This window comes from Hippichthys cyanospilos, chromosome 5 (assembly GCF_059441005.1).
Source record: "Hippichthys cyanospilos isolate Australia breed blue-spotted pipefish chromosome 5, RoL_Hcya_1.0, whole genome shotgun sequence".
Taxonomy (NCBI): domain Eukaryota; kingdom Metazoa; phylum Chordata; class Actinopteri; order Syngnathiformes; family Syngnathidae; genus Hippichthys; species Hippichthys cyanospilos.
In genome coordinates this window covers 21,952,145-21,975,348 of record NC_142373.1, presented here as the reverse complement: position 1 = coordinate 21,975,348, position 23,204 = coordinate 21,952,145, and the positions used below count along the sequence as shown (strand labels likewise).

The 23,204-nt window shown below is 41.6% G+C and overlaps 3 protein-coding genes and 1 long non-coding RNA gene across 7 annotated transcripts; 3 read left to right on the top strand and 1 right to left on the bottom strand.

Moving 5' to 3' along the window:
* Positions 1-762: 762 nt before the first annotated feature.
* On the top strand, positions 763-13,412 carry slain1a (SLAIN family member 1a). 3 transcript variants are annotated; one of them, XM_088414158.1, is made up of 9 exons: positions 763-1,419; positions 4,143-4,282; positions 5,967-6,083; positions 6,422-6,523; positions 7,398-7,547; positions 7,624-7,959; positions 8,964-9,173; positions 10,375-10,699; positions 12,393-13,412. In XM_088414158.1, the coding sequence occupies exons 1-9, from the start codon at positions 959-961 to the stop codon at positions 12,466-12,468; spliced, it is 1,917 nt and encodes a 638-aa protein (XP_088270284.1). In that variant the 5' UTR covers positions 763-958; the 3' UTR covers positions 12,469-13,412. The 3 variants fall into 3 exon arrangements, with proteins under 3 accessions (XP_088270284.1, XP_088270285.1, XP_088270286.1); XM_088414159.1 differs by lacking the exon at positions 6,422-6,523; XM_088414160.1 differs by lacking the exon at positions 8,964-9,173.
* LOC148424005 (uncharacterized) lies at positions 7,344-11,452 on the bottom strand. The gene is made up of 3 exons (XR_015865519.1): positions 11,313-11,452; positions 7,649-7,715; positions 7,344-7,534 (listed from the first exon to the last, which is right to left on the bottom strand). It is a non-coding gene; the product is annotated as an uncharacterized LOC148424005 (long non-coding RNA).
* A 1,054-nt stretch (positions 13,413-14,466) lies between the features above and the next one.
* Positions 14,467-19,052, top strand: kbtbd7 (kelch repeat and BTB (POZ) domain containing 7). Its single transcript, XM_088416007.1, has one exon. The coding sequence runs from the start codon at positions 14,783-14,785 to the stop codon at positions 16,655-16,657; it is 1,875 nt and encodes a 624-aa protein (XP_088272133.1). The 5' UTR covers positions 14,467-14,782; the 3' UTR covers positions 16,658-19,052.
* Positions 19,053-19,602: 550 nt separating this feature from the next.
* Positions 19,603-22,834, top strand: LOC148424002 (ras-related protein Rab-33B). Of its 2 annotated transcripts, XM_088416113.1 has the most exons (3): positions 19,619-19,672; positions 19,778-19,908; positions 20,878-22,834. In XM_088416113.1, the coding sequence occupies exons 1-3, from the start codon at positions 19,648-19,650 to the stop codon at positions 21,322-21,324; spliced, it is 603 nt and encodes a 200-aa protein (XP_088272239.1). In that variant the 5' UTR covers positions 19,619-19,647; the 3' UTR covers positions 21,325-22,834. The 2 variants fall into 2 exon arrangements, with proteins under 2 accessions (XP_088272238.1, XP_088272239.1); XM_088416112.1 differs by having other exon boundaries at positions 19,603-19,908.
* Positions 22,835-23,204: the final 370 nt, after the last annotated feature.

The window sequence follows — 23,204 nt, the reverse complement described above, 5'->3', positions numbered from 1 at the left end:
CTATTATCGCTGCTGCAATAATCACGCCATGCTCATAACAAATAAGAAAATTTTCCAATTGGATATTATGTCTTCACTGTTCACTCATTAGGGAACTGTTAGAAAAGCTGATGAGACACACAAGGATGGGGAGCAGTACTGTAGTGTATGGCTTAATTGATGGAGATATGAACCCTTCCCCTCCATTTTTTTTAAATTAATTAATTTATTTATTTATTTTGCTCAGGCCTGTATTATGAGTTAATTTTTAAATAATTCTTGTGAAATACAATTCAATGGAAATGTCTGATTTGTGTTTGTTTCCATGTTTTGTTTTTGATTTTTTTTTTAATTAGATTTACAGTATTTATGTGGCCATTATGGATTTTCTTTCATAAACAAAGGGTTATAGAATATAAAAAGGGAGCCTCATACACACTTTGAGGAACGCTTGAATTGCAAAATGGGTAAGCACAAATGAAAGGCCGTCATTCTAATAACTTTTTCCCTAACACTTGCATTTTGCAACTGAGCAAAGAAACACCAGCCACCAGCGGTAGCCCATATTTGAGGAAATCTGTTGTTAATAACAATATGTAAGTATTCACACAAAACGTGCACGCGAGTTCTGTGTAAAATCATGTAATGTTTGAGACTCTCCTTGAAAATGCACACCCTACTTGGGAAAAAAAAAAAAAAAAAAACACTTCCTGGCCATGTGGCGTCCAGGAAGCTGCTGACCAATCAGAAGAGCGCTTGTAAGTCATGCCAGCATCAGCATCCTCCGCGCATGTGTGCGTGTGTGTGTGTGTGAAAGTGTGTGTGAGTTCGAGAATGTGCATGTGCATGTGAGGAGTGTGTGTTGCGCTGGACGTGTGCCGCCTCCATCCGAATTAAACCAGGCGCGGACTCTTTAGAATCCCAGCGTCGAAATCTTCACGCAAGCGGGGCCGTCTCTCCATGTGCTCGGCGGCGGCAAATGGACGCCGAGGTGCTGCTGGGCCCCCCCGTGATGGCGGACGTCAACGGCAACAATAAGCTGGCCAATGCCGAGTTGGAGGTGCTCAAGCTGCAGGAGCTCGTTCGCAAGCTGGAGAAGCAAAACGAGCAGCTGCGGAGCAGGGCCAACGCGGTAAACAATTGTCCCGTCGCCTCCCGCCATCACCACGTTAACCACCTTCAAGTCCAGACGGGCTCCCCGGCCGCTTGCATGCCCCCAGCAAAGGAGCATTCCCCGGCTAAATGTGAGAGCCAATCCCCCCGGGAGCCCTTCGCTTATTTTCAACCCAGCTCATCGTCTCCCGATGCCGCCGAGGAGGAGGACGTGCACGACGGGGTGGCGGGGGAGAACGAAGAGGAGGGTGAAGGCACGACGCTTCTGGATGATGTTGACCTATTGGATCTCAACACCGTCCTCAGTACCTCGGAGCCGGATAGCTGGTAATCGTCGTTCTAATAACGATTTGAGACGTCTTTGTGTTTTCGTGCTTTTGATATGAGGATTGCAGAAGCCCCCCCCCCCCCCCTTCCTAGTTGACGTTAAAGCTTGCCTAAATGCAAAAGCGTAAATAGGCCAACGTCGCTGTTGCTGTTAATCAAATATATGTGACACATGTTGAAATTCATTTAAAGAAAAAGGTCCCATATTAAAGCTTTAGATGACCCTCTAATACTGGATAACGTGTTGTGTTCTTCAGGATGTGCTGTTGACAAAATTACGACTCAAACTTCATATATAAATGTATAAAATACATTAAAGTGTAAAATATTTAGTTTAACCGGGATCACCAAGCTTTTTTAAATTAAGGTCTATTTCTTTTATGCTAATTAATACAAAGGGTTACCAGCTTGATAGAAACTTAAAAAATGATATATTTTAAGTCCACCATCATTGTCTATAGCCGCTTATCCTCACTCGGATAGCTGGCTCACTGGTGACTATCTCAGCTGTTTTTGGGCAGTAGGTGGGGGACACCCTGAACTGGTTGCCAGCCAATCAGGGCACACAGAGACTAACAACCATCCACACACCCAATCACACTTAAGGAAAATTTTACATGTTCAATACACCTGCCATGCATGCCTTGACTGTGGGAGGAAGTCGGAGTGCCCGGAGAGAAGCTACGCAGGCTCGGGGAGAACACGCAAACTCCACATAGGAAGGGGAGACCGAGCTGGAATTGAACTCGTGAATCTGAACGTAATTCATGTTATGTCCTTTTATGTGTAGTAAATATATAAATCACGTGTAATATGTAATGTAAATGTAATGTACAGTATTTACAATTCTTTGTAAAATTCCTAGAAAATCACAATGTTCTGTCACTTGTAAGCTATTTGCAGTAGGGCTACTCATGTACTCCATGGGGGCTACCAGGTGCCTGCAGGCACAGAGTTGGTGACCCCTGGTCTACAATATTTACTCAATTGTATACTATACTATCAATTTGTATTATTCCGTCAGCTTACACAAAAGAACACTATATAAGAAACAAACATCCATTCAGACATAAAATATAACACTGATGTCAGGTTTGCATGTTCTCCGGTTTCCTCCCAACTTCCAAAAACATGCTTGGTAGATACATTGGACACTCTGAATTGTCCTTAGGTGTGTTGGTATGTGTGAATGTTTTTTTTTTGTCTTTGTGTGCCCTGTGATTGGCTGGCAACTAGTTCAGGGTGTACCCTGCCTAAATCCCACAGACAGCTGGGATAGGATCCAGCACTCCTTGTGACGATAAGCGGACGAGATAATTGATGGATGGATGAATTATGAGGTTTTGGCCAATGAGGTGTTATATGGAGTTAATAAACACCTCCGACACCTATGATGAAATATGTTTTCCAAAACATAGGACTCCTCCCTAATGAATGCATGATCTCTTATAGCTAGCTTTTACAGCAAGCACCAGAGTTATGGATTTGGAAGCTGACCATTTTTTGCGACCGTGATGACAATGCCAACTGCTGCTCATGTGTGACGTGATGATGTGGAAAGTAGAGCATGCGGATGATTGCAGCGCTGACAGGAGGCAACATTGAACTGCTTGCCTTGCCGCCGTCCTCCATTTAGAAGACGAGCGAGGGACTCTTGTAGGCTTCTGACTGTGACCTAAATGCAATTATAATAGGTCGTCGTCGCTTGAGATGCACTCTCAGTGAACTCTGTGTACTACTGTATTTGTATAAAGTCTTATCAAGGTGCATTTGTATATGTAAGTGAAATAGTGGGGCATACACCATACTTCAATTCATAGCTGGATGTTTTGCTACAGTAACACATAAGTGATCATGTAGATGTAATTAACTTTTACTATGACTCTCATCCATGCCACCGAAAAAAGAACAGAGCAGACGTCATACCACATCTCTAAAGCTGGCATTTACCGTGGTGCCTAGAGAGATCATTCACAAGGCAATTGCCATGGTCCGATTACCATTTTCATGGTTTACCATAGTTTTAAAAAGTCATGGTTTCAATAACCGGTGAGTGTGTCTGGCACCAGTGATAAGCTAAGCAGGCCAAAATACGAGTATACAAGCCGCCTCTTTGAGGTTAATAGCGGCCAGTTGCCCTTTTTTCTGCTCCTCTGCTAGCAGAGTGGGGAGGGGTGAGCAGTTACGCACGTGGAGACACTGCAAACACGCAGGCATGTTGCTCTGTTTTTTAAAATGCATATGCATAATCTTAAAAAAAATTGTGCTTTTCATAGTTAGCCCCAAAGACATTGCGGCTTTGTCACAAAAGTAGCTCAACTGTGCGGGGACAGTACCAGAGTAACTTATGTTAAAGAAGTAAAAGGAGACACTTTACATTTTAAGTTTTCATAGGTCTCACTTAATTTGCATGGATTAAACATAATTTGCCATATAAAGAGAATAAGATGTGTTATTTATTATTATGAAGTCTTATTTTTTTACATTTATTTGAGGAATAGAAAAGAAGAAAAAGCTTTTACTGTCATTGTATAGCTGGCACCTCAAGCCAATAATCAGTTGCTATACATAAATGAGCCACAAGAGAGGATGACCCCATAAAAGCTCCCAACATTTATATGCTCTTTAAAAGGTGGCCCTGTAAAAGGCGCTGACATTTCAAGCAACAGAGAAAGACATTGTCAGGGTCAGCAATAAAACTGCTGCTTGTGTCTGTCTCTCAGGCTTTATGTGAGCTCCAAGGCCAAGTTGCACGATGGTGGCAGCGGCCTCAGCCCTCTGCAGTGGTGCAGGCAGGTCCTGGACCATCCGGGGCCAGAAGTAGAGTTGGCGAGGATGACGCTGTGCCACAGATTGGGCCAAGGTAACCTGCGCATGCACCGCACGACCTCTTGGATTAATGGCTACATGTGGACAGCTGTCCCTCTGGATGTGGACATGTGATGCTAAGCTGCAACACATGTTGCTCCGCATCCTACACGTGCACAAAAAAACATCTTGCTGAACATGAACGTAATTAAGATTATTTGCTCTCAAGTTGTCAGTCGTGTAGAAATCAAATACAGTGGGCCTCCGTGTTACGACATTTGTCCATTCAGCGGTTGGGGTCGTAAAGTGAATTCGTCGTATGACAGGCAATCCAAACTGATGTTAAATAGCTCATGCGTTTGGAACCCCAGGTAAAAACATCAAAATTGTACATACATATTAAAAATTGGTACCAAAATAGTATCATAAGTGCTAGGTATGTATAGCATACATGTATACAATCAGAAAACATCATAAATTAAAAATATAGAAAGGATTTATTTACCTTTGAGTGTCGCTTGTTATGCCCATATTCCCTAGTAAGGGTTATTATTTCCAGCATTGTTTCCATATAAATCATCTTCTTACTTCTCTCTTTAACATCACTAGCAATCTTGGGACTCATGGCTAACCCTGTCAACTTTGAATTAGGCAGTAAAATGCACTATAAATATGGATTTCTTAACCACTCACAATCAAACAAATCTTTACCGTTCGTCCATTTTGAAATAAGTGAGGCCGATCAATAGCAGACCACCATCTCAATGAGGAGACGCCGACAAATAGCAGACCAGAATTGTAGTGACGCGTTGCAAGGACGGCAACTGAAAATAAGTGTAATTACCTAAAAACGCCTGCAGATGAAGATGAAACAACACAAATACAGCCAAGCCCCTAGGCTCACGAGTTGTTTTGGGCGCAAATCCAGAAAAATGTCATCAAGACGGGATGAAAAAAACTCAGTGTTCCAGGTCGCAAGATGAAAATAACGTAAGTCAGGGATGTTGTAACACCGGGGTCCACTGTACAGCATTTTTGCTTATTACAAAATTATTAAGACCTTTCCCCTGGCTACTCTATAAGATGATACTGTATTATGTAACATTTGCTTGTATGAAGAAAATTACCTCTCTTAAAAAAACCTCAACTCGAATAAACACTGTATCTGGCACTCTGCTAGGTAAACAAATGCCCCTCCTACTTTTTGAAATACACTGTTATTCTAAGAATGCCTTTATACAAAAAAGGCTTCCTACTTACCTCTGCATTTGAAGAAATAAACATCCAGGAACAGTATGAAGTAAAACTAAATGGAACCAACTACCAAAGTCCATCCTGACTCTCCACAGATAGCTCTTCCAAACTCTTGGCACTGTCATAAGAGGTGCAGCAAAGTCTGTGGATGTGAACTAAATTCCAAATGACCAATCATGCTTTAGAAGGCTAATGAAATGGCAGCAGAGTGTTTAACATATAAATGCACATTTGAGTAGGTCTGATTGTGATTTGGGAAATGGGATGTAACCCACATATTGTACAAATGCAATCCCCGCTTATCCTACGATCCCTCCAGAAGAATAATCTAGTAATCTGATGTCGTAATTCTAATGCTCATCTTGACGCATGTACAACATCAAGAGTGGTATGTTGGCAAAAGATTAATATTTTGGCTCTTGCTGACAGTAATCAATCTACCATGGGACTGCTGGTGACCCCTTAGGCTGTGTTTGTGTGTCCAGCCAAGCGGTGGGGAGGAGTCTCCTCCGTCCGACCGTACAGCTGCATAGACGGACTGTCTACACTCAGCTGCCCCGTCCTGCCTTACTCCAAACCTGCTGCAATGATCGAGACCACAGGTGACGCACAGTCTGACAATGTCAGACTGCTCCTCATACCTTTTGATTTCTATGAATGCATAGAACACCCCTGTGATGTCATTTAGACAGCAACCTACGTACAATGCCTATACCATGCATGCAGTAGTTGAAAATGATTCAACTGCAACCGCACATTAAAGCACATTAAATGATCAGAAATATTAAAAGTAAGCTCAAAAATACCGAATATGAAAATGGAATTTCACCCACATTTTTGTCTTGTATTCCACATGTATAAAGCGGTGTGCCAGCACACTTGGATTTTACATTTTATCCTCCGTGGAATTAAAATCCCTGTTATCCTTTGCCTCTCCAAGCTCTGCCATCATCGCCGTTATCATCCGGCCCCGCCCTCCCGCTCAGGCCCAGCCTCAGCCTGGACAGGGCCCCCACCTTCCTGTCTAACCCTACCCTGCACAGTAAGGCATTCAGCTATATGCACTTCTAACATCTATCATCTGTTTGTGTGCCAATTGCGCAAAAAATAATTTCGATATTTAAAAAAAAAAATCCTTTGTTTTTCCTAAATTCCTAAATCCATCACAGAATAATCCTGGTCATTGCAAAAACAACAAAAGATGTAACTCAAATGATTTATAGAAGCTTTTTTTTTATAGTACAATATGGCGATATCAATAATAACAATAAAAGAAGAAATGGACATTGCAGTTGCGCTTAGCTTCTTTGTACACTAGAGCACTAAAAGCTGAGTTGTAACTGTATGGAGATCGTTTTTGAGACACAGTTCCCTTGAGACAGTCTTCCCTTTCCATCTTCATCTATGCTATACACTTTGGTTGTGTGCTCACTTGATTGTTTTTACAATCTATTCTATGGTTGTGTGACAAAAAAAACTCTGAGTCAAGTTGTCATTATGAGACAACACACCTCCCAAGCTGTAACACAAACTCACCATCTAACATTTACCTTCTTTTTACACTTGTATGACAGTAAAATTTAAGAGTTTACTGCTTAATGACGTTGTTTTCATCAAAATAGCAAAAATATCAAGTATTCAAGTACACTTTACACATCCTGCCTAAGATTTGTTGAAATTTATGAATATGAAACAATATTACAATGATTCAAGCTTGAAAGTGGCTGCGGTTCTTCAAGATACCAAGTCATGTATGGTGTATGGTGTCTGAGGGAATTGCAATCTGCAAATTAGCTTAGTTGTTGCCTAAAAACAGCTCAGTTTATGGGGGAAAAAAAATGACACCACAAATGGTAGGCCTACCAACTTGTTGGGTCCAGTGGATTAAAAAGTCATCACCTCTGATGCCTTTTTAGACGTTGGCCGGCGGCACACGGCCATCAGCCCTCAGTCTTCCCTGGACAGTGAAGCGGGCATTTCGGAGCTGGAGGATGACTCCATCTCCATGGGCTACAAACTGCAGGACATGACGGACGTGGAGGTCATGGCCCGCCTTCAGGAGGAGAGTGAGTCAAGTGTTCACGCAGAAAATCAATCCAACCTTCCACTTTTATTAAAATTTAAAAAATTGCTCCTGGGTAGGTCTGCGACAAGACTACGCGTCTACCTCAGCGACGGTCAGTCGTCGTTGCTCCAGCTTCTCTTTGAACTCTCTTCGACGCAGCGACGTGGATCTGGAGGAGGATGACGAGGAGGATGAGGATGAGGGTTATGACCAGCTCCCTCCTCCCCAGCCTCGACTCTTCCGCACGGGCTCGATGCAGCGGGGCGGCCTTCCGCACTCGCATACTTTCTCCAGCTTTAGAGACTGCAGGCGCAGCTCCACCACCTCGACCTTCTCGCTTGCTGGGCTAACGTCCTACACAGGGGCCACCGGCCTGAGTGGGGAAACTCACTCTTCGTACAGGAACAGTGCAGGTTAGCTTTGGCTTTATAACTTGGCTTTTAACAGAAAACCATTATGTGGCAAGTCACCAGGCCACATATGTTTGTGTTGACAATAAACTTCCTACTATGAGGCTGTAGGATGCAGAATTATTGCCCAGCCCTTTCTAAAAGAAAAATAGTTTTACTGTGCTATCTTGGTCAAAATCCTTCCCAGAGATCTGAGCATTTATGATGCAAATTTCATTAAGGAGCAAGTGGCAAAATTGATGGATAATAATGCAATGCATATATATATATATACTCAGCAACCTCAAAAGATAGATCGTGTAACATCATCTGTTTTATTTTTGCTCGTCTGCATCGCCAATGACAATGCAACGATATAGAACAAAATACAGGCAACATTCATTAAAGGAGTCACGATAACACAATTTTGCAATAAGTTGTTTCATGTTCCAATTAATTTTCTCTTGATTTGAAAGGAAACTTTTTAAAAGGATTAGATTAGATATGCTGATACCTGCACAAACCCTGTCAATATCTTATGTGAGCTACCTTCCTGTACTTCCTCATACTCCCTTCGAGAACTGCTGGCCGAGATGATGTTATTTCAACTAACTTGTTGTCTTATCTTTGCATGTTATTTTCTCATAGACTACCTTAGCTTTGATATGATGAGAATAAACTAACTAAGGCATTTTCAGCAGTAAATATTTCATATTTTGTCTATAATTAATTTGATATCTAAATTATTGTTCTTGTAGTATTAATACCTGTGAGCTCTGATTGGTCATTACCCGAGCCTTGAGCACATGCAATGTCGTTTTCAGTCGACAAGTGACAATGTGTTTCTGAATGTTAATTGAACACAAGTAATTTAGTTAGCAAATTAAGTATAGACAAAATGTTATTTTTCTGCTGAAATAGAATAAAGAAGTGCAATATCCCTTTAAGATGTCTTAGCATTATAGTTCAGTTATTTTAGCAAACTTTAGCTTACGTTGTGTTGCTTTTGTTTTACCACGGTTGTATAGACATTAGGCTGCGGAGAAGCATGCCCAACCTGATGCGAGCCCCCAGCATGCCGAGTGTTCCCAGTATTCCCAGCGTTCCCAGTATGCAATGCCTGGCATCCCCTCTCAACCCTCCGTCCCATGGCCCCTCCTCCCTGCCAACCATGTCCTCCCTGCGCAGCAGTCTCAGCTTTGACTCGTCAAGCAGCCTCGCACGCCTCCAGTCCTCCAGTAAGACCCTACACCTCCTTCATGTGCGTTGCTGTCATCACGTGATGTCCAATGTACAACATTTTCCACGGTTAAAGGTTCTTTATCCTGGTGTGTTCTGTGCTTCCTTAATTTAGCTCAACATTAGCAAAGGTGGGAAGTCCATCAGTCTGTCAACATTTGGCCAACAGACCGCCAAATGACAAAGATATTTTAAAAATGACGGACTAACACCTTCATAACAGTAGATTTCATCCATCATTTTAATCCATCATTATAGTCACTTCCAGTGTCTCCTCACACGGCCGGTTATGGCTTATCACCCAATTTAATAATCAAAATGTTTTAGGGATGTTTAAACTGTTATATATTTGGGGGCATAGAGGCACAATCTTAACACGCAACAAGCATACTTACAACCACCCATGAATAACTGAGTGTTGGAACATTAGTATGACATACAATTAAGAGGCGGCTGGGGGTGGTATTTGTACTGTATTTGCAATGACCAATACTTTCTCCTCAGTAAGATAGCCAGCATGGCTTGGAGGTCAGAGTTTGTGCTGTGAGTTATGGTTTTATGAATTGAAATGTAAAATTCCCTCCAAAAGGCATTCTTTACAAAATTAAGCTCAGCAAAACCTTGCATTAATCTTGTAGTTTTTGTGACAGATGACATATGTTCAAATGTTTATTTTGAGGTTGAAGGCATTACGTTGCATCACATTGGTTTACGATGATCAAGTTTTGATTGTTGATTTCTGGGGCAAGGTTTTGTTTTTTGTTTTTTTGCTGTTTTTTGTTTTGTTTTGTTTTTTTTTTGGGGGGGGGGGTGACACCAGTGATGCTGAAAATGACGTACCGATGATCACAGTTTGGGTAAATTAACAAAAACAACGGACACATTATTACGGAAGGGGCTCCATGTACCGATGTGACTGTAAAATAAATGACAAATGTTAAATGCCCACTTCTGAACATTTGTTTTCTCCACCGACTTACTGTATGTTATTTCAGCGGAGGCTAGTTCATTTTACCTCAGTCAAAGAGCTCTCATTTTAGTGAAGCTGTTTAGCTAAGTTTAAGGTATCTTGTATTAGGTTTGCTCATTTCCTCTCATTGTTCTTACACATTTTGCTTTGCATTTTATTTCCTAAGCTAAGCATTTTTGATCCGAACATATTCCACCTTAATTTTACATCATCTGCCTTGTGTGCCACAGTTCCTTCTCCGGGCCAGCTGGGTCAACGTGTCCAGAGCGTTGGCAACTTCCCCGCTACCGCTCGTCACCCACTAAAAGCTACTGCCTACGTCAGCCCCACTGTCCTGCAGGGCCCCTCCGCCTTGTCCACCTCAACCAGCCTGCACTCCATCCCTGGGAGCATGCCGCTGGCTCAACCCCTCAAGCCCACCGCCAGCTCTGTACCACAGCCTGTAAAGACAGCCGGCCAACCCGCTGTCCCCCGCAGCTCCCTTCCTCGTCCAGCTTCCTTTTTGGGCCTTGGTGGAGCTCCACGTTCCAGCAAAATTACACAACCCACACGCAGGTAAGATTCAGAAACTTGGCTACTCAAATGTGCATTTTACTAACAATAAATACATTTGTTTGCACTTGGCGGGCACTAGGCATCGCCGTGAGAAGGGAAAGTAAAAAGATAAGTTTTCCTCCGTGGAGACCAGTCATGCTGCCCTCGGCGGCTTGGGTTACAACATGGCTGGCCACAATTATGCTAATAGCCCATTGAATTTCAGGGCACATTGAATTTGAGGGCCAACACATTTTTAAGGGAGGTGGTAGCTACAAAATGCCTGCATTTTGACAACTACTGATCATATCAAACTGTCAAAGCTATTTTTAATATCAAAGTAAGGAGAATAGTGACTAACTCAGAGAAAATCAATAAGGTATTCACCTTTTTTACATCTCAGGGTTTTAAAGCAACACTAAGTTTTCAACCTTAATAAAGAGTTCTTATTACTCATGAATGGTATTTTTGTCATGGCATGAAGGGGTCTTTCTTGCTTTTATTGGCACTAAGCAACTTTTAGGGGAGAGGAAGCCACACAAAAAACGACAAACATGCTGACTGGCTATACAAAAAACATCACTTCCCTCTTTCCCCATTTGTTCTGAGGATGGCAGTGGATTTGAATACTTACGTGCTCTTACAGCTGTAATGTGAAAAGCAGCAAAAGCAGCCAAATATACCAAGTGAATGGTCTGAGCGGACATTTAAAAAAAAAGAACATCAGAGGCTACCCGGATAAAAGGACAGTCAAGCTTCCACCTTAGCCTGGCTTTCTCTCGCTGCTTGAGCTTGTCTGACCAATGTTTCCCTGGTTCTGTTTCTGGTGTACTAGGAAGTAGCTTCCGATGCTCAAATTACATTTATAATACAAATGTTAGCTATCTACATGGACGTGGGAGAAATAAATAGCAATCAGCATGATAGTTTGGACTTTTACACCGACAACCAGCCACACAACAAACTGAAAAGTATGATATTGTTTAGAACTTTACACATTCATGACCTCATCCTTTGTCATCTTTCACACAGCCAATGGACGCAGAAATGTAATTCAGTCCAAATCCAGGCCATCGCTCAGGCTCTCACAATGCCATGCGCTGTTTTTTTACGAGAAATGTAGTAGTACAGTTACAGTATTCGATTCGGCAAAACACTACCGCTTTTGTCCGTATAGCGTCGCCATAATCAACAAAACTGGACGTTTTTAATTTGCTTTGAGACCAATCTGCAATCTAAACTCATGCAAAATAGCACAATTAAATTAAGGGTAAAACAACAACAAAAAAAACAAACAGCTGTACCATGCTACTTTTAATAAATTTTAAATTGTAATTATTGTTGTTATTTAATCCTCAATTGACTTTTTAAGTGGTTAAATAAAAATATTTAACTCAAAACACATTATGAAATACATATATTTCATTCATTGTTTAACTCTACATTAACGTAATGTAGTTTTTAATTGTGTTTCATCATTAAATGTCTTTACTGATTTCTATATTTCACTACTGGAAAGTCCTATTTAGGCATTGTATGTACAGTACCTATAAGTTATTGTGTTGACTGTATATTTAACTTAACAGCCACAGCAATTCAAAAGCATATTGAATTCATGTTTATGCACATGCTTTTTAATGACGAAAATATAAATTGATAAATTATTCATCATTGATTGATCATTGATTATTCTTTTCGTTACTCTCTCTCATAGTTTGCTGACACCTCCAAAGAGTCTAACCTCACTTAGCACCCTGAGAGATGCCAGCTGGAAAGACGGCTGCTATTAACCTTCCACAGGTTTTGGCATAATAATGAAAATAATGCTACATGTAACAAACAGGGTCACGCTGCATTACTGACTGTAACAGCATTTATTGAGCTGCCACACAGGAAAGAATGACTGATTTTTTTTTTTCTCCGAAAGACGAAGTTAATGTATCCAGCAGGCTGGATCATTATAATAAAGCAGGGGTGGGAAACCTGCAGCCATAGATGGCCCCCATAGCATTTGAGATGGACCAAAAACAAATAAAACCTCAAAGGGAGTGATGTTGATTTAAAAAAAAAAACTCTCCAAAATTCATGATTATTAACATTTTATTGATGCTCACATCATTTTTTATTTATACATTTGTTGAGGACTTTATAAAACTGAAAGGCCTCTGGTCGAGAAAAGGTTCCCCATCCCTGCTATAAATACTTGCAATATTTCCCTAACCAGTTGTTAAATGTGAACTCTTTACTACTGTAAGTGTGCGTGTTGATTGGTCATCTGCAAGCTAAAAAAAAAAAAAAAAAAAAAAAAACGCTTTTGTACATGTGTTTTTCAAATAACTCACACTTTTGTCACTGTGGTGTAAAAGTGATGAAAACTGTTTTGCTACATACTGTGCCTGTTTGGAAGTGGTGCCACATTCATCATATTAATATCACTTCTATATACTGGCTTCATCTTGCAGCACTTTTATTGAAATTCTGTGAATAACACTTTAAAAGTTTTTATTTGTTTGTTCTGGGTCGCTTAATTGATGATATTTCTTGATGTGAATTTTTGGTGTGTTTGTTTTTTCTTAATTGAGTTTCTTTTGTCAAAACCATACTTTCCTTTATGTAACTGGCCACGGCATTGAAATTGCACATCATCTTTGATGAAGTTTACCATCTGTATGATGTGAAGATTAAGGAGACGGTGATTTTTTTTTTTTAAGTGAAATAAAAGGGTTTGAAAACATTGTTTATATATATATATTTTTTATAACATTTTATTGTTGCTAAATTACATTTCAACTAAAATATTTTAGGAAATCCTTTCTTCCATTTTGTATACACTTGTTATCACAGGAAGGGTGCCCATTTGCTCCAAGTAGCCAGCATGGCCGACTTGAGTAGCTCATGGGTGTCTTCGTATTTTAAGAAATCGTCAACATGGTTGGTGTCTCTACATACTATATACACCATTATTCCAACAATTTTAGCAAATTTGTTATTTCAGAAGTAAGGTTGCCCTTCACATCAACCAATCCACAGATGTTTTTTTTGTTTGTTTGTTTGTTTTTTTGCTTGAAAATGTCTGCCACGTTTAGCCATGCAACACACAGGTTTGAGAAGTTAATGGGGAAAGCAAACAAAGCAAACCTATTGCAGAATTGACTGGGGCAGTTAAACCGGCTGAACTTGTTTGGGAGGCTGTGCTGTGTTTCCACTCGGAACACCAGATGCTGAGCAGCTGGCTGGAGCTGGATGGACTGCACAAGACCTCAAATGGAAATACACTTCCAATGCACAATGAAAAATATTGATGCTTTTGATTACTTTAGGAATCAAACGATAAATGAGTAACTGGATATCAACTGTTGTTTTTTTTTGTTTCGTTTTGCTTTGTTTTTTGCACACTACTTCAAGATATTGTATTCCGAGATATGGGGGGACATCTGCCGGATTTAGACACCAGTCGTTTTATCAAGAGCTTTCAAATAATGCTTTTTATCCTTGTAAAATTGACCCAGTTATGAGAGCCAACCACAGGCGTCCTTTCGCTCTGACGTAAAAAGTTGTAGCTTGCAGTGGGGGAGAGCGGAAGCGCTGTACATGCCTTCAGAACAAGGGTTTATTTCTTTTAATTTGAGGCTAAACTGTAATTAAGAGGTATTTCAACATTAACAATTTCGGATAGAATAAACTTTTAAGTATTGCATCTACTAAAGAATGTTTTGTTAACATCCAAACACAATTGTACTTATAATGTATTTTATTTTAACACTCAATAACCTGTCTTTTTTTTACCAATGTCCCCGCCTTTAGCTGTCTGTATGTTTCTCTCTACAGCATTTACACAGTAACACACAAGGAATTACGAAGAAAACCGACACGTTTACGGTGGGCTTCACGCGGACATTATGGTCATTTAGAGACTAAAACCAACTTAGAGGCAAACGGGCACCCACCGCAAGTCTTTGGCGGTTGGTAATGTTTTTTTTAAAGCATATGTTTGACATTTTCGTGTGAGCGGATGTGTCCTTGTCGGCTAGCCGTGGAGGTGGAGCGCGAGGCGGTGTCTTATCAGAAAGCTTCCGCGACGTGAGATAAAAACTAGACCCAAAAATGGCTTCGGTGTTAGGTTGCTTCAGTGGACCCGAAGTGTTGGAGGACGTCGGTCACGCTCGAGGTTTAATGGGGGAGTTGAAGGCATTGTACGACAGCCGCCTCCTTTCGGACGTTACCATCGAGGTGGACCCCGACGAAGAACCACTGGAGCCGGGCGGAAGCAGTGTTCGGGGCGGGCCCTCGGGTGACGACCTCGTCCAGCTGTTCCACTGCAGCCGAAACGTCCTCGCTGCCGCCAGCCCATACTTTAAGAGCATGTTCACCGGCGGTTTGACCGAGAGCAACCAAGAGAGGGTGGCTATCCGTGGGGTGGACGCGGAGTCCATGTCAGTCATCGTGGATTACTGCTACACGGGTAAGGTGACCATCACGGAGGGTAACGTGCAAAGGCTGTACGCCGCCGCCAACATGCTCCAACTGGAATACATCAGGAAGACCTGCTCAGACTTCATGACCCGCAGGCTGGACCTTGCCAACTGCGTGGGGGTTCTGAAGTTTGCTGACACCTACGACAACCTCGAGTTAAAGGAGAGCGCTCGGGCCTTCATCGCCAGGAACTTCAGTCAGCTGTGCATCGCGGGGGAGTTGTGCGAGCTGGACCTGCACCAATTGGTGGAGCTGCTCTCCATGGACACGTTGGACGTGGCCAGCGAGCGCGAGGTGTGCTCAGCTGCACTGCGCTGGATTGAGGCCAATGCGCCACCAAAGAAAGAGGACATGTTGCGGGCCCTGAGATGCGTGCGCTGGAACTTGTTCACAGAGAGAGACAGGCGCTACCTGGAAGGTCTGGCAGCGAGGCCCTTTATCGAGAAGTACCTCGAGTCGTTCTTCAGCCGACCCTGCCCCGTAGCTGCGTCTCAGGACATTCCCAAGCATAGGATAGGCGTGAGTGCTAAAGAAATGATCCTGTTCTTTGGTCTTCCCAATGACAACATCATGTGCTGCGACCCGTACTCTGAGGACCTCTACTTTGTGACACCTCCTCTGGTGGACCTCAGCAGCCAGGATTACAAACGCTCAACAATGGAATCCCTCATTGCTTGTTCTAGCCCTGAAAATAACCTTTATCTGGCGTCTCACCTCTCCAAACACTTCTGGCAATACAATCCGGTGCTCAACAACTGGCAGGAGCTAGCGGAAAGGCCGCTCGGGAGGATTCACTCGGGGATGGGCTACCTCAATGGTCACGTGTACCTCCTGGGGGGAAGGAACCCCGTGACCGACGCCCGGCTGAAAGAGGTGGAGTGCTACAGCGTGCAGAGAAACCAGTGGACCTTCGTGGCTCCTCTGCCGCACTCTTTCAGCAAAATGCAGGTGGTGGCATTGAATGACCACCTGTATGTAGTGAACAAGCGGCGCATGTTGTGCTACGACCCGCGCCGCAACCGCTGGCGCCACTGCGGCTCGCTGCGACGTGACAAACTGCACAAGGCGTGCGTGTACCAGGACCAGATCATCTGCGTGTGCGACATCCCTGTAGTGAAGGCCTACAGCCCTGCGCGTGGCGAGTGGCGGCGGCTGGCCGACATCCCCATTGACAGCCGCGCCCTCAACTACCAGGTGATCCAGCATGGCGGCAAGCTGCTGCTCCTCACGCAAACACTGCTGCAGCACAACAAGAACCGGGTCCTCATGCATGAGTATGAGCCCACGCGAGAGAGCTGGAAGAGCGTCATGGCGGTCTATGTGTCTACGCTGGGGCCCGTGTGTGTTTCCACACGTGTGTACCCAGCGTGCCTAGGTTCGGCACACAGCTTTTCAACTGAGGAGGATGACGACAGCGGATCCAGTGCTGACTGGGACCTGGACGGCTTGACTGATGCCGATTCCGACTCCGCCAGCTCCAGCTCATTCTCGGACGAGAACTGGTAGTCGGACTTTTTACAGGATTACTGAGACGAAACCGATACATTTTGCGCGCTGCATTCCCGGTTTTTTCTCAGAATTGCAACTTCTTAAAGGGCCTGTATCATGTTATTTGAAAATTTCCACAGATAACTGTCTTTGGCAAAATGCTGATTCAATTTCTTCTGAGTTATTTTGGTTACTAAACTTCTGACCTGGAAGCAAAACGTCTGGCTCCCTTAGGTCCTTGCCTCTCATCGTGTGGCTGCCGTGCCCCTTTTGTGACACCGTGGTAGTGCACTGCTGACCGCTGGGAGAATGTGGGCATGTTTTTAGTTTGCATGGGCGGGATGGGAGCGAAACTCGATCCGTGATGTAACAAAGTGAGGACCCTGCCTTTTTCTCTGATTGGGCGGGTCTGGTACTGAGAGCGCAGCAATGACCCGGAATGCAAAGAGAGAGAGAAAAGAAAAAACATACTTTGAGGATGTTATTGCTGTGGAAATAACTTTCTTACATGGTTATTTATGTAAAAATGTTAAATTTGCAAGATACAGGCCCTTTAAAATACTACACATGGGCATAAGTTTGACTTTCACTGTACAGAAATGAACAGTTTAAAACACATACGATGTGTATTTATGACACGTTGAAAAAATGAATAGAAATCAAAAAGTCATCATTTTTCCACAGTGGGGGACACAAGTGAGCTGGACTCTGTCCCAGCTGACATTGGGGAGAGGCAGTGCTCAGCCTGGACTGGTCACCAGTCAGTCACGGGGCTCAAAGTAATTTGCCAAGAAATATTCTGCTTGCTTCATGACCAATGGAATAACATTAGCGACCCAATAAAAAAAATGGACTCTAGTCCTATTTTAGGTCTCAAAGCCTGTTTTTTTTTTTTTGTTTGTTTGTTTTCAGGGCTAGCTGCCCTTTGTCTAAGTTACTGAGAGCTGGTGTACACGTTGCTTTTCAATCACAGAGATCAAAATGATCCTTAAATTCCATTTAGACCGGTGCTCTGCTCAGGCTGTTTCTACTTGCTCAATTTCCAGTTTGTGAAATTGCAAAAAGGGCCTGGTAAAGCTTTGCAAGGCTAGTTCAGCTTTAAATTTTTAATTCAGGGAGCAAAACGAGTCAAGCTCAAAGCAAATAGACCAGAGAGAACGGTGACACCAAAAGCGAGGCGTATTTCCTTGCACTTCAGCTGTCGGTTATGAGGCCATTTTGTTTCTGGATGTCACATAAGCTAGTATGCGGTCTGTTGAATTCCAGCCATCATTCATCGCACTCGTGGGGCCATATCGTATACATAATTATTTATTTATTACTTAATTGTGAATGTGTCAAATTTATCTACAGGTTTTTTTCTTATACCTGTGTGAGTGTTTGGATCCATTATTTTGAATTGTCCAAATCCTCTGTCTCAGACCCCCAAAAGGTAATTCTTTGGTATCAATTGTCCATTGAGAAAGCAGATTTGTTTGTGTTTAATCAAAATAACAGGACAATTGCTGGCATCTGCCTTTATTTTCACTGAAACTAAATCGTTTTCAATCAATCGTTTGGTGAGTATGACATGTGAGCTCATGTGGTAATGCTTAATTGGTTTTTAGTTGTTTTAAATGACAAAACAATACTATTCAGCAACAACAATAATTGAGATGTTTTTGTCATACAACTTAAATGCAAAATAAGATAATTATTTGATTATTGTTTTGTATTTCAAAATAATGGATATTTGCAGCCCTAACTGTATTCTCATTGTGCTTATTAGAACTGCACAACATTACAATGAGAGCTCTTTCTAACATATTGGTTACATTACAAATTTATAATACACATATTGTTAATTTACCACCTCCTTCGTGTCAGTCAAAACTGAGCATTGATCATTTTTCCCACACAATTTGCTATTTTTGGCTTGGGTATTGCACCTGATGACATGTCCAGTGAGTGCATTATGCTGACTCAGGTTTTTTGTATCGTCTAAAAAAATAATATGACATTAATGTGGATTTTATTAGTTTTTGTTTTGTAGTAGTAGTAGTTGCTGTTGTATTTAACAAATCTGTTTTGATCCCCATGCCTTCTGCTATTTCACCCCTGCAATTACAATGCTATCTGATTAATAGTTATTGAGCTCATCTAATCTAGTTATTAACACATGACTTCAACAATAGTTGTTGCGCTCCAAAGTATTATATCCATGATAGCATTTTAGTTACTTGCAAATGTGTGTGAATGCTATGATTGTTTTACATGTTGAATAAATGCAATTTAATATATATTTTTGCTGTGTGTGCGTGCGTGAGTGTACGTGCATTCCAGCGCCGCGCGCGAGTGTGAGAAGAGTAGGAGAGAAACAATCTGGATTACAATAGCAGTTTTATTGTATATTTCAATAAACCATGTGATTGAAGAGTGCTGTTTTGTGTGGAAGATTGCAGAGAATTATTGTTACATGTATAACACGAAACTACACGATGAAATTCTTACTCAATCACACCAAAATAAAATATCAACCAAATACTAAAGAAAAAGAAAACACACAAAAACATTCTAACGTTTAAAAATATATATAATTATACTTCACGTTTTATTGCACGTGCATGATAATATTCAATTTTATTGTCTTTTATTAATTTGGAGGTTGCTATAGTTGCTCGATGGCTTATTTTCAATGTATTTTATGACGATCGGTCTAACTTAATTAAAATGTGAATTTACAAACAACCAAGCGATTTAAAAAATACGACATACTGTCTTGACATTTGAACGTACTTTAAAAAAAATTGTAGCATTCAATGAAACAACTATTTATGAAGACACTTAAGAAAATTGGAGTGAACATGTTTTTTTTTTTTTAACTACACTGTTAATCTATAAAACAAAAAAGAAATCTATTCACGCAAATCTGCTTTTAATTTCCGGCACACGGTCTCGCTAATTCTCACACTGCTCTCGCGAGATTTACCAATCCTCCATGATCAATCCACTCGGCTAGACAATGAACGATGGCAATTGAAAACAAAGCCGTCGGTGAGGAATTTGACTCGGTCTTTTACGACTCCCTAGAGCTGTCGTCGTCGTCGCAATATGGCGATAACGCTTCACCGTGCCGTGTGTTTAAAATAATCGCCATAGGTGACACCAACGTGGGGAAGACGTGTTTGACGTACAGATTCTGTGGCGGGTCTTTCCTTAAGAACCCCGAGGCGACCATCGGCGTTGATTTTAGGGAGAGGACGCTGGAGCTCGATGGAGAGGTCATTAAGGTAAGACACTTGCAGGCTGTATGCTACCCCCCCCGAAAAAAAATGTTGTTAGATGTTGTTGTATTACGTACGCGTGATTGTATTTCAAAGGGACAGTGTGTAAAATGTAGACCGTTTTTCATTAAAAATTAATTAAATGATTGCAAATTTTAAAAAAAAACGTGCAAATTAATGTGTTCTTAATGACCAACAGTATGTTTTAAATATAATCATAGGTCTATTTATCATGCAATTATACCACATGGCGGGTGGCACTTCCCCCTACGGACAATGGTAAATGCAGCACCTGCAGCACGTCCTGCTGTCCGAAAAAAAAAAAAAGTCTAACTCTTACACACTATCCCTTTAGATATGTTACAAAAATAGACATATTGCAGAGTGAAATGATGTCATAGCGCTCAGAACCACATGCGGAAGCTGTCCTTGTTTTTGCAATGATAAATACAATTTAGTGACCAATTATCAGTTTACAATAATTTAGAAAGTAAATGTTTGACTAAAACTGCCGTCAGGTACAATCGAGCTATTTCACAGGCACCAAAAAAAAATAAAATAAAATAAAACAAAAATAAGTGGTTGTATAACTTTAAATGAAAAGTCAAGAGTTTCTGTGTAGTTGTCCTGTCAGAACCAGTACTGGCCCCATATATTCATGATAAGTTTTAGATCAGGGGTGACCAAGTCCGGCCCTCAAGAGCCACAATCCAGACTGTTTTCTATGTATCCCTGTAACCAGCACACGTGAGTCAAATTTTTAGCTCATCATGAATGCATCACAAAATCCTGATGACAATCCCGATCATTTGACTCAAGTGTGTTGGTTGAAGGGAAACAGGCTAGCAGCTCTCTAGGACCAGACTTGACCACGACTATTGATCTACTTTTCTAAAATCTCCACTTATCTAGGGTCTGATGGTGGGGACAGCAAATGCCATTCAGTCTTTTTAATATTTATTCCTTTGGAGCCAGTTGCAGATCTGGGACACGGCAGGCCAAGAGCGTTTCAGGAAGAGCATGGTGGAGCACTATTACCGCAGCGTGCACGCCGTCATCTTTGTGTACGATGTCACCAGCCTGGCCAGCTTCCAGAGCATCCCCGACTGGATCGCGGAGTGCAGCCGTCACGCCGTGGGGCCGCTGGTACCCCGTGTAGTGGTTGGCAACAAATGCGACCTGCGGGACCAGCGTGAGGTTCCTACGTCGGCGGCGCAGTGCCTCGCCGATGGGCACAACATGCCCCTCTTCGAAACCTCGGCCAAGGACCCTGCCGAGAAGGAGCATGTGGATGCAATTTTCCTGACGCTGGCCTACAGACTCAAGAGTCACAAACCTCTGAGACTAAAGCCTCCATCTGAAAGCGATGTTCGGCATCTTTGGAAACCCAACCAGCAGGAAGCGGTAACCTGCCGATGCTGATGCTTTGCTCCCCCTGCAAACTTCTTGTGACTTTATACCACCATCTGTGTGGTGGTATGCACCTCACAGACAGCGCAGTCTCGTTTGCTCTACATTTCTATGAAATGCATGCAAAAATATATAGATGGTGTAGCAAATATATATTTTTTTAGCTTACAAAAATATACTCTTGCACTTTATTGTTACAGTAGAACAAAATATGTTGACATTTTGTTTCACACCAAACAAAACAGTACAGGCTGTGTATTTAGTAATATTTTAACAGTTTCACTTGTAAACTAAGTGTAAGCAAAAGTCTTCAATGCAACCAGTATGCTTGCAAGTGTGGCCCAATTTTCACTGGTTGCTGGTAAAAATTTGCTCCTGGCACACTCATGCGAGTGCATGTTTTAACGCTCTTTCTGCAGTCCCATTCTTTAACCCTGCATTGGTCTCGTGGGGTCTTCAAACATGGCTGGCCATGTGAAGTGTTTGCACACCTCAATACAAAATGTTTATAGTGTAAGAGTCGTTCAATGAGTCAGGAAAGTATCTGGAAAGAAAAGTGAGACAAAAATGGTAATATAGACATTACGAGCATAAAAGGGGGGGGGGGAGGGGGTCATCCAAACATCCAAAGGGACAAACTCAGCTTTAAAATGCTTGAAATTCACTATCATTTGCACTAAAATAGCCAGTTTCCTGCTCCTGTGAGCTGCTGACTGGTTATTAAAATTGGATGTGTTCTGACTTTGGCTCGGCTTTGACCTGGAAGAAGTTGTTCTGCTGACAAGCCCCTCTCCCACTGAGGGGTAATTGTTGGCAAAGGTAGTGGCACTTTTGATCAAAGTTTGCAAATGTTCGCCTGTACCGGCTCCTTTCTCAAGGAAATTGTGAACATATTGGAGAACGTTTACAACCTTGAACAAACCCTGACAAGGTCTAAAGAGGCCAACTTTCAACCCTCCATTGGATGGGGGCTTTACCACTTAAGGACAAATCAAGCTTTAGGGAAGTAGTTGTGGGGGGGGGGTTTCTCTTACTTGTCTTAATTAAACTCATAAAGTAAGATCAGCTACATACTTTTTTTTCCACTTTTTCAATTCCAGATCTTTACACAAAAAACATAATTGCACAGACATATAGTATTTCCCCCAAAACAGTACTCAGTACGCTGATATGCAATCAGCCATGTAGCAACACTAGTAACTCACCTGTATGTGCTGAAATGAAAAATGCTATTAACTTCTAAAAATGTTTTAGGGACATTTATACATTAGTCATAGGAAAAGTGAAATAAACGATGTTTTTTTTTTTCAAAGCATACATTATGTGATAATCATTTATATCTTACCTACTCACACACAAACGTGATGATACCGCTAACATGAAATGAATTTCTTTGTCTCTTTTTGTACAAGCCTTGAAATGCAGACAGTCATTCCACCTTGAATGTTATCACATGCCACAGAAATAACTGTTGTGGACTTTAGTGTGAATCGGCAAAATAAAAGTGGTTTGATGCAGAAAATTGAGCTGGTTTGTTTATTTCAGTTAATTCAACATTTTGATACTTTTAAAAATTTGCAACATACTGCACAAGTATGTAATTTTTGTATGTGAAACAATTATTTCCCATATTTATATTTTAGTTTTTCAAACTTGATTATGTTTTCCATTTATGATGTTGGTTAAAAAACAATAGTTTATTTGCATGTAATTATCTTTTGTTAAGAATTTCGAATATTTTTTCACCCTTCAAACAGTAAGTTGTATAAACTTCGATTTTTTTTATGGCATTCAATGGTACGAACTAGAATTTCGTAAAACAACAGCGTATCCTGCGTGAACACGTTTTCCTAAACACCTTTATAGCGGCTTTTGGTCAAATAAATCGCCTT

Bases quoted from the DNA above. Each gene is read 5' to 3' on its own strand.
- kbtbd7 (XM_088416007.1), top strand. From the start codon at position 14,783: ATGGCTTCGGTGTTAGGTTGCTTCAGTGGACCCGAAGTGTTGGAGGAC.
- LOC148424002 (XM_088416112.1), top strand. From the start codon at position 19,648: ATGGCAATTGAAAACAAAGCCGTCGGTGAGGAATTTGACTCGGTCTTT. The intron at 19,909-20,877 runs GTAAGACACTTG...CTTTGGAGCCAG, and splicing joins TCGATGGAGAGGTCATTAAG to TTGCAGATCTGGGACACGGC.
- slain1a (XM_088414158.1), top strand. From the start codon at position 959: ATGGACGCCGAGGTGCTGCTGGGCCCCCCCGTGATGGCGGACGTCAAC. The intron at 1,420-4,142 runs GTAATCGTCGTT...TCTGTCTCTCAG, and splicing joins ACCTCGGAGCCGGATAGCTG to GCTTTATGTGAGCTCCAAGG. The intron at 7,960-8,963 runs GTTAGCTTTGGC...ACGGTTGTATAG, and splicing joins TTCGTACAGGAACAGTGCAG to ACATTAGGCTGCGGAGAAGC.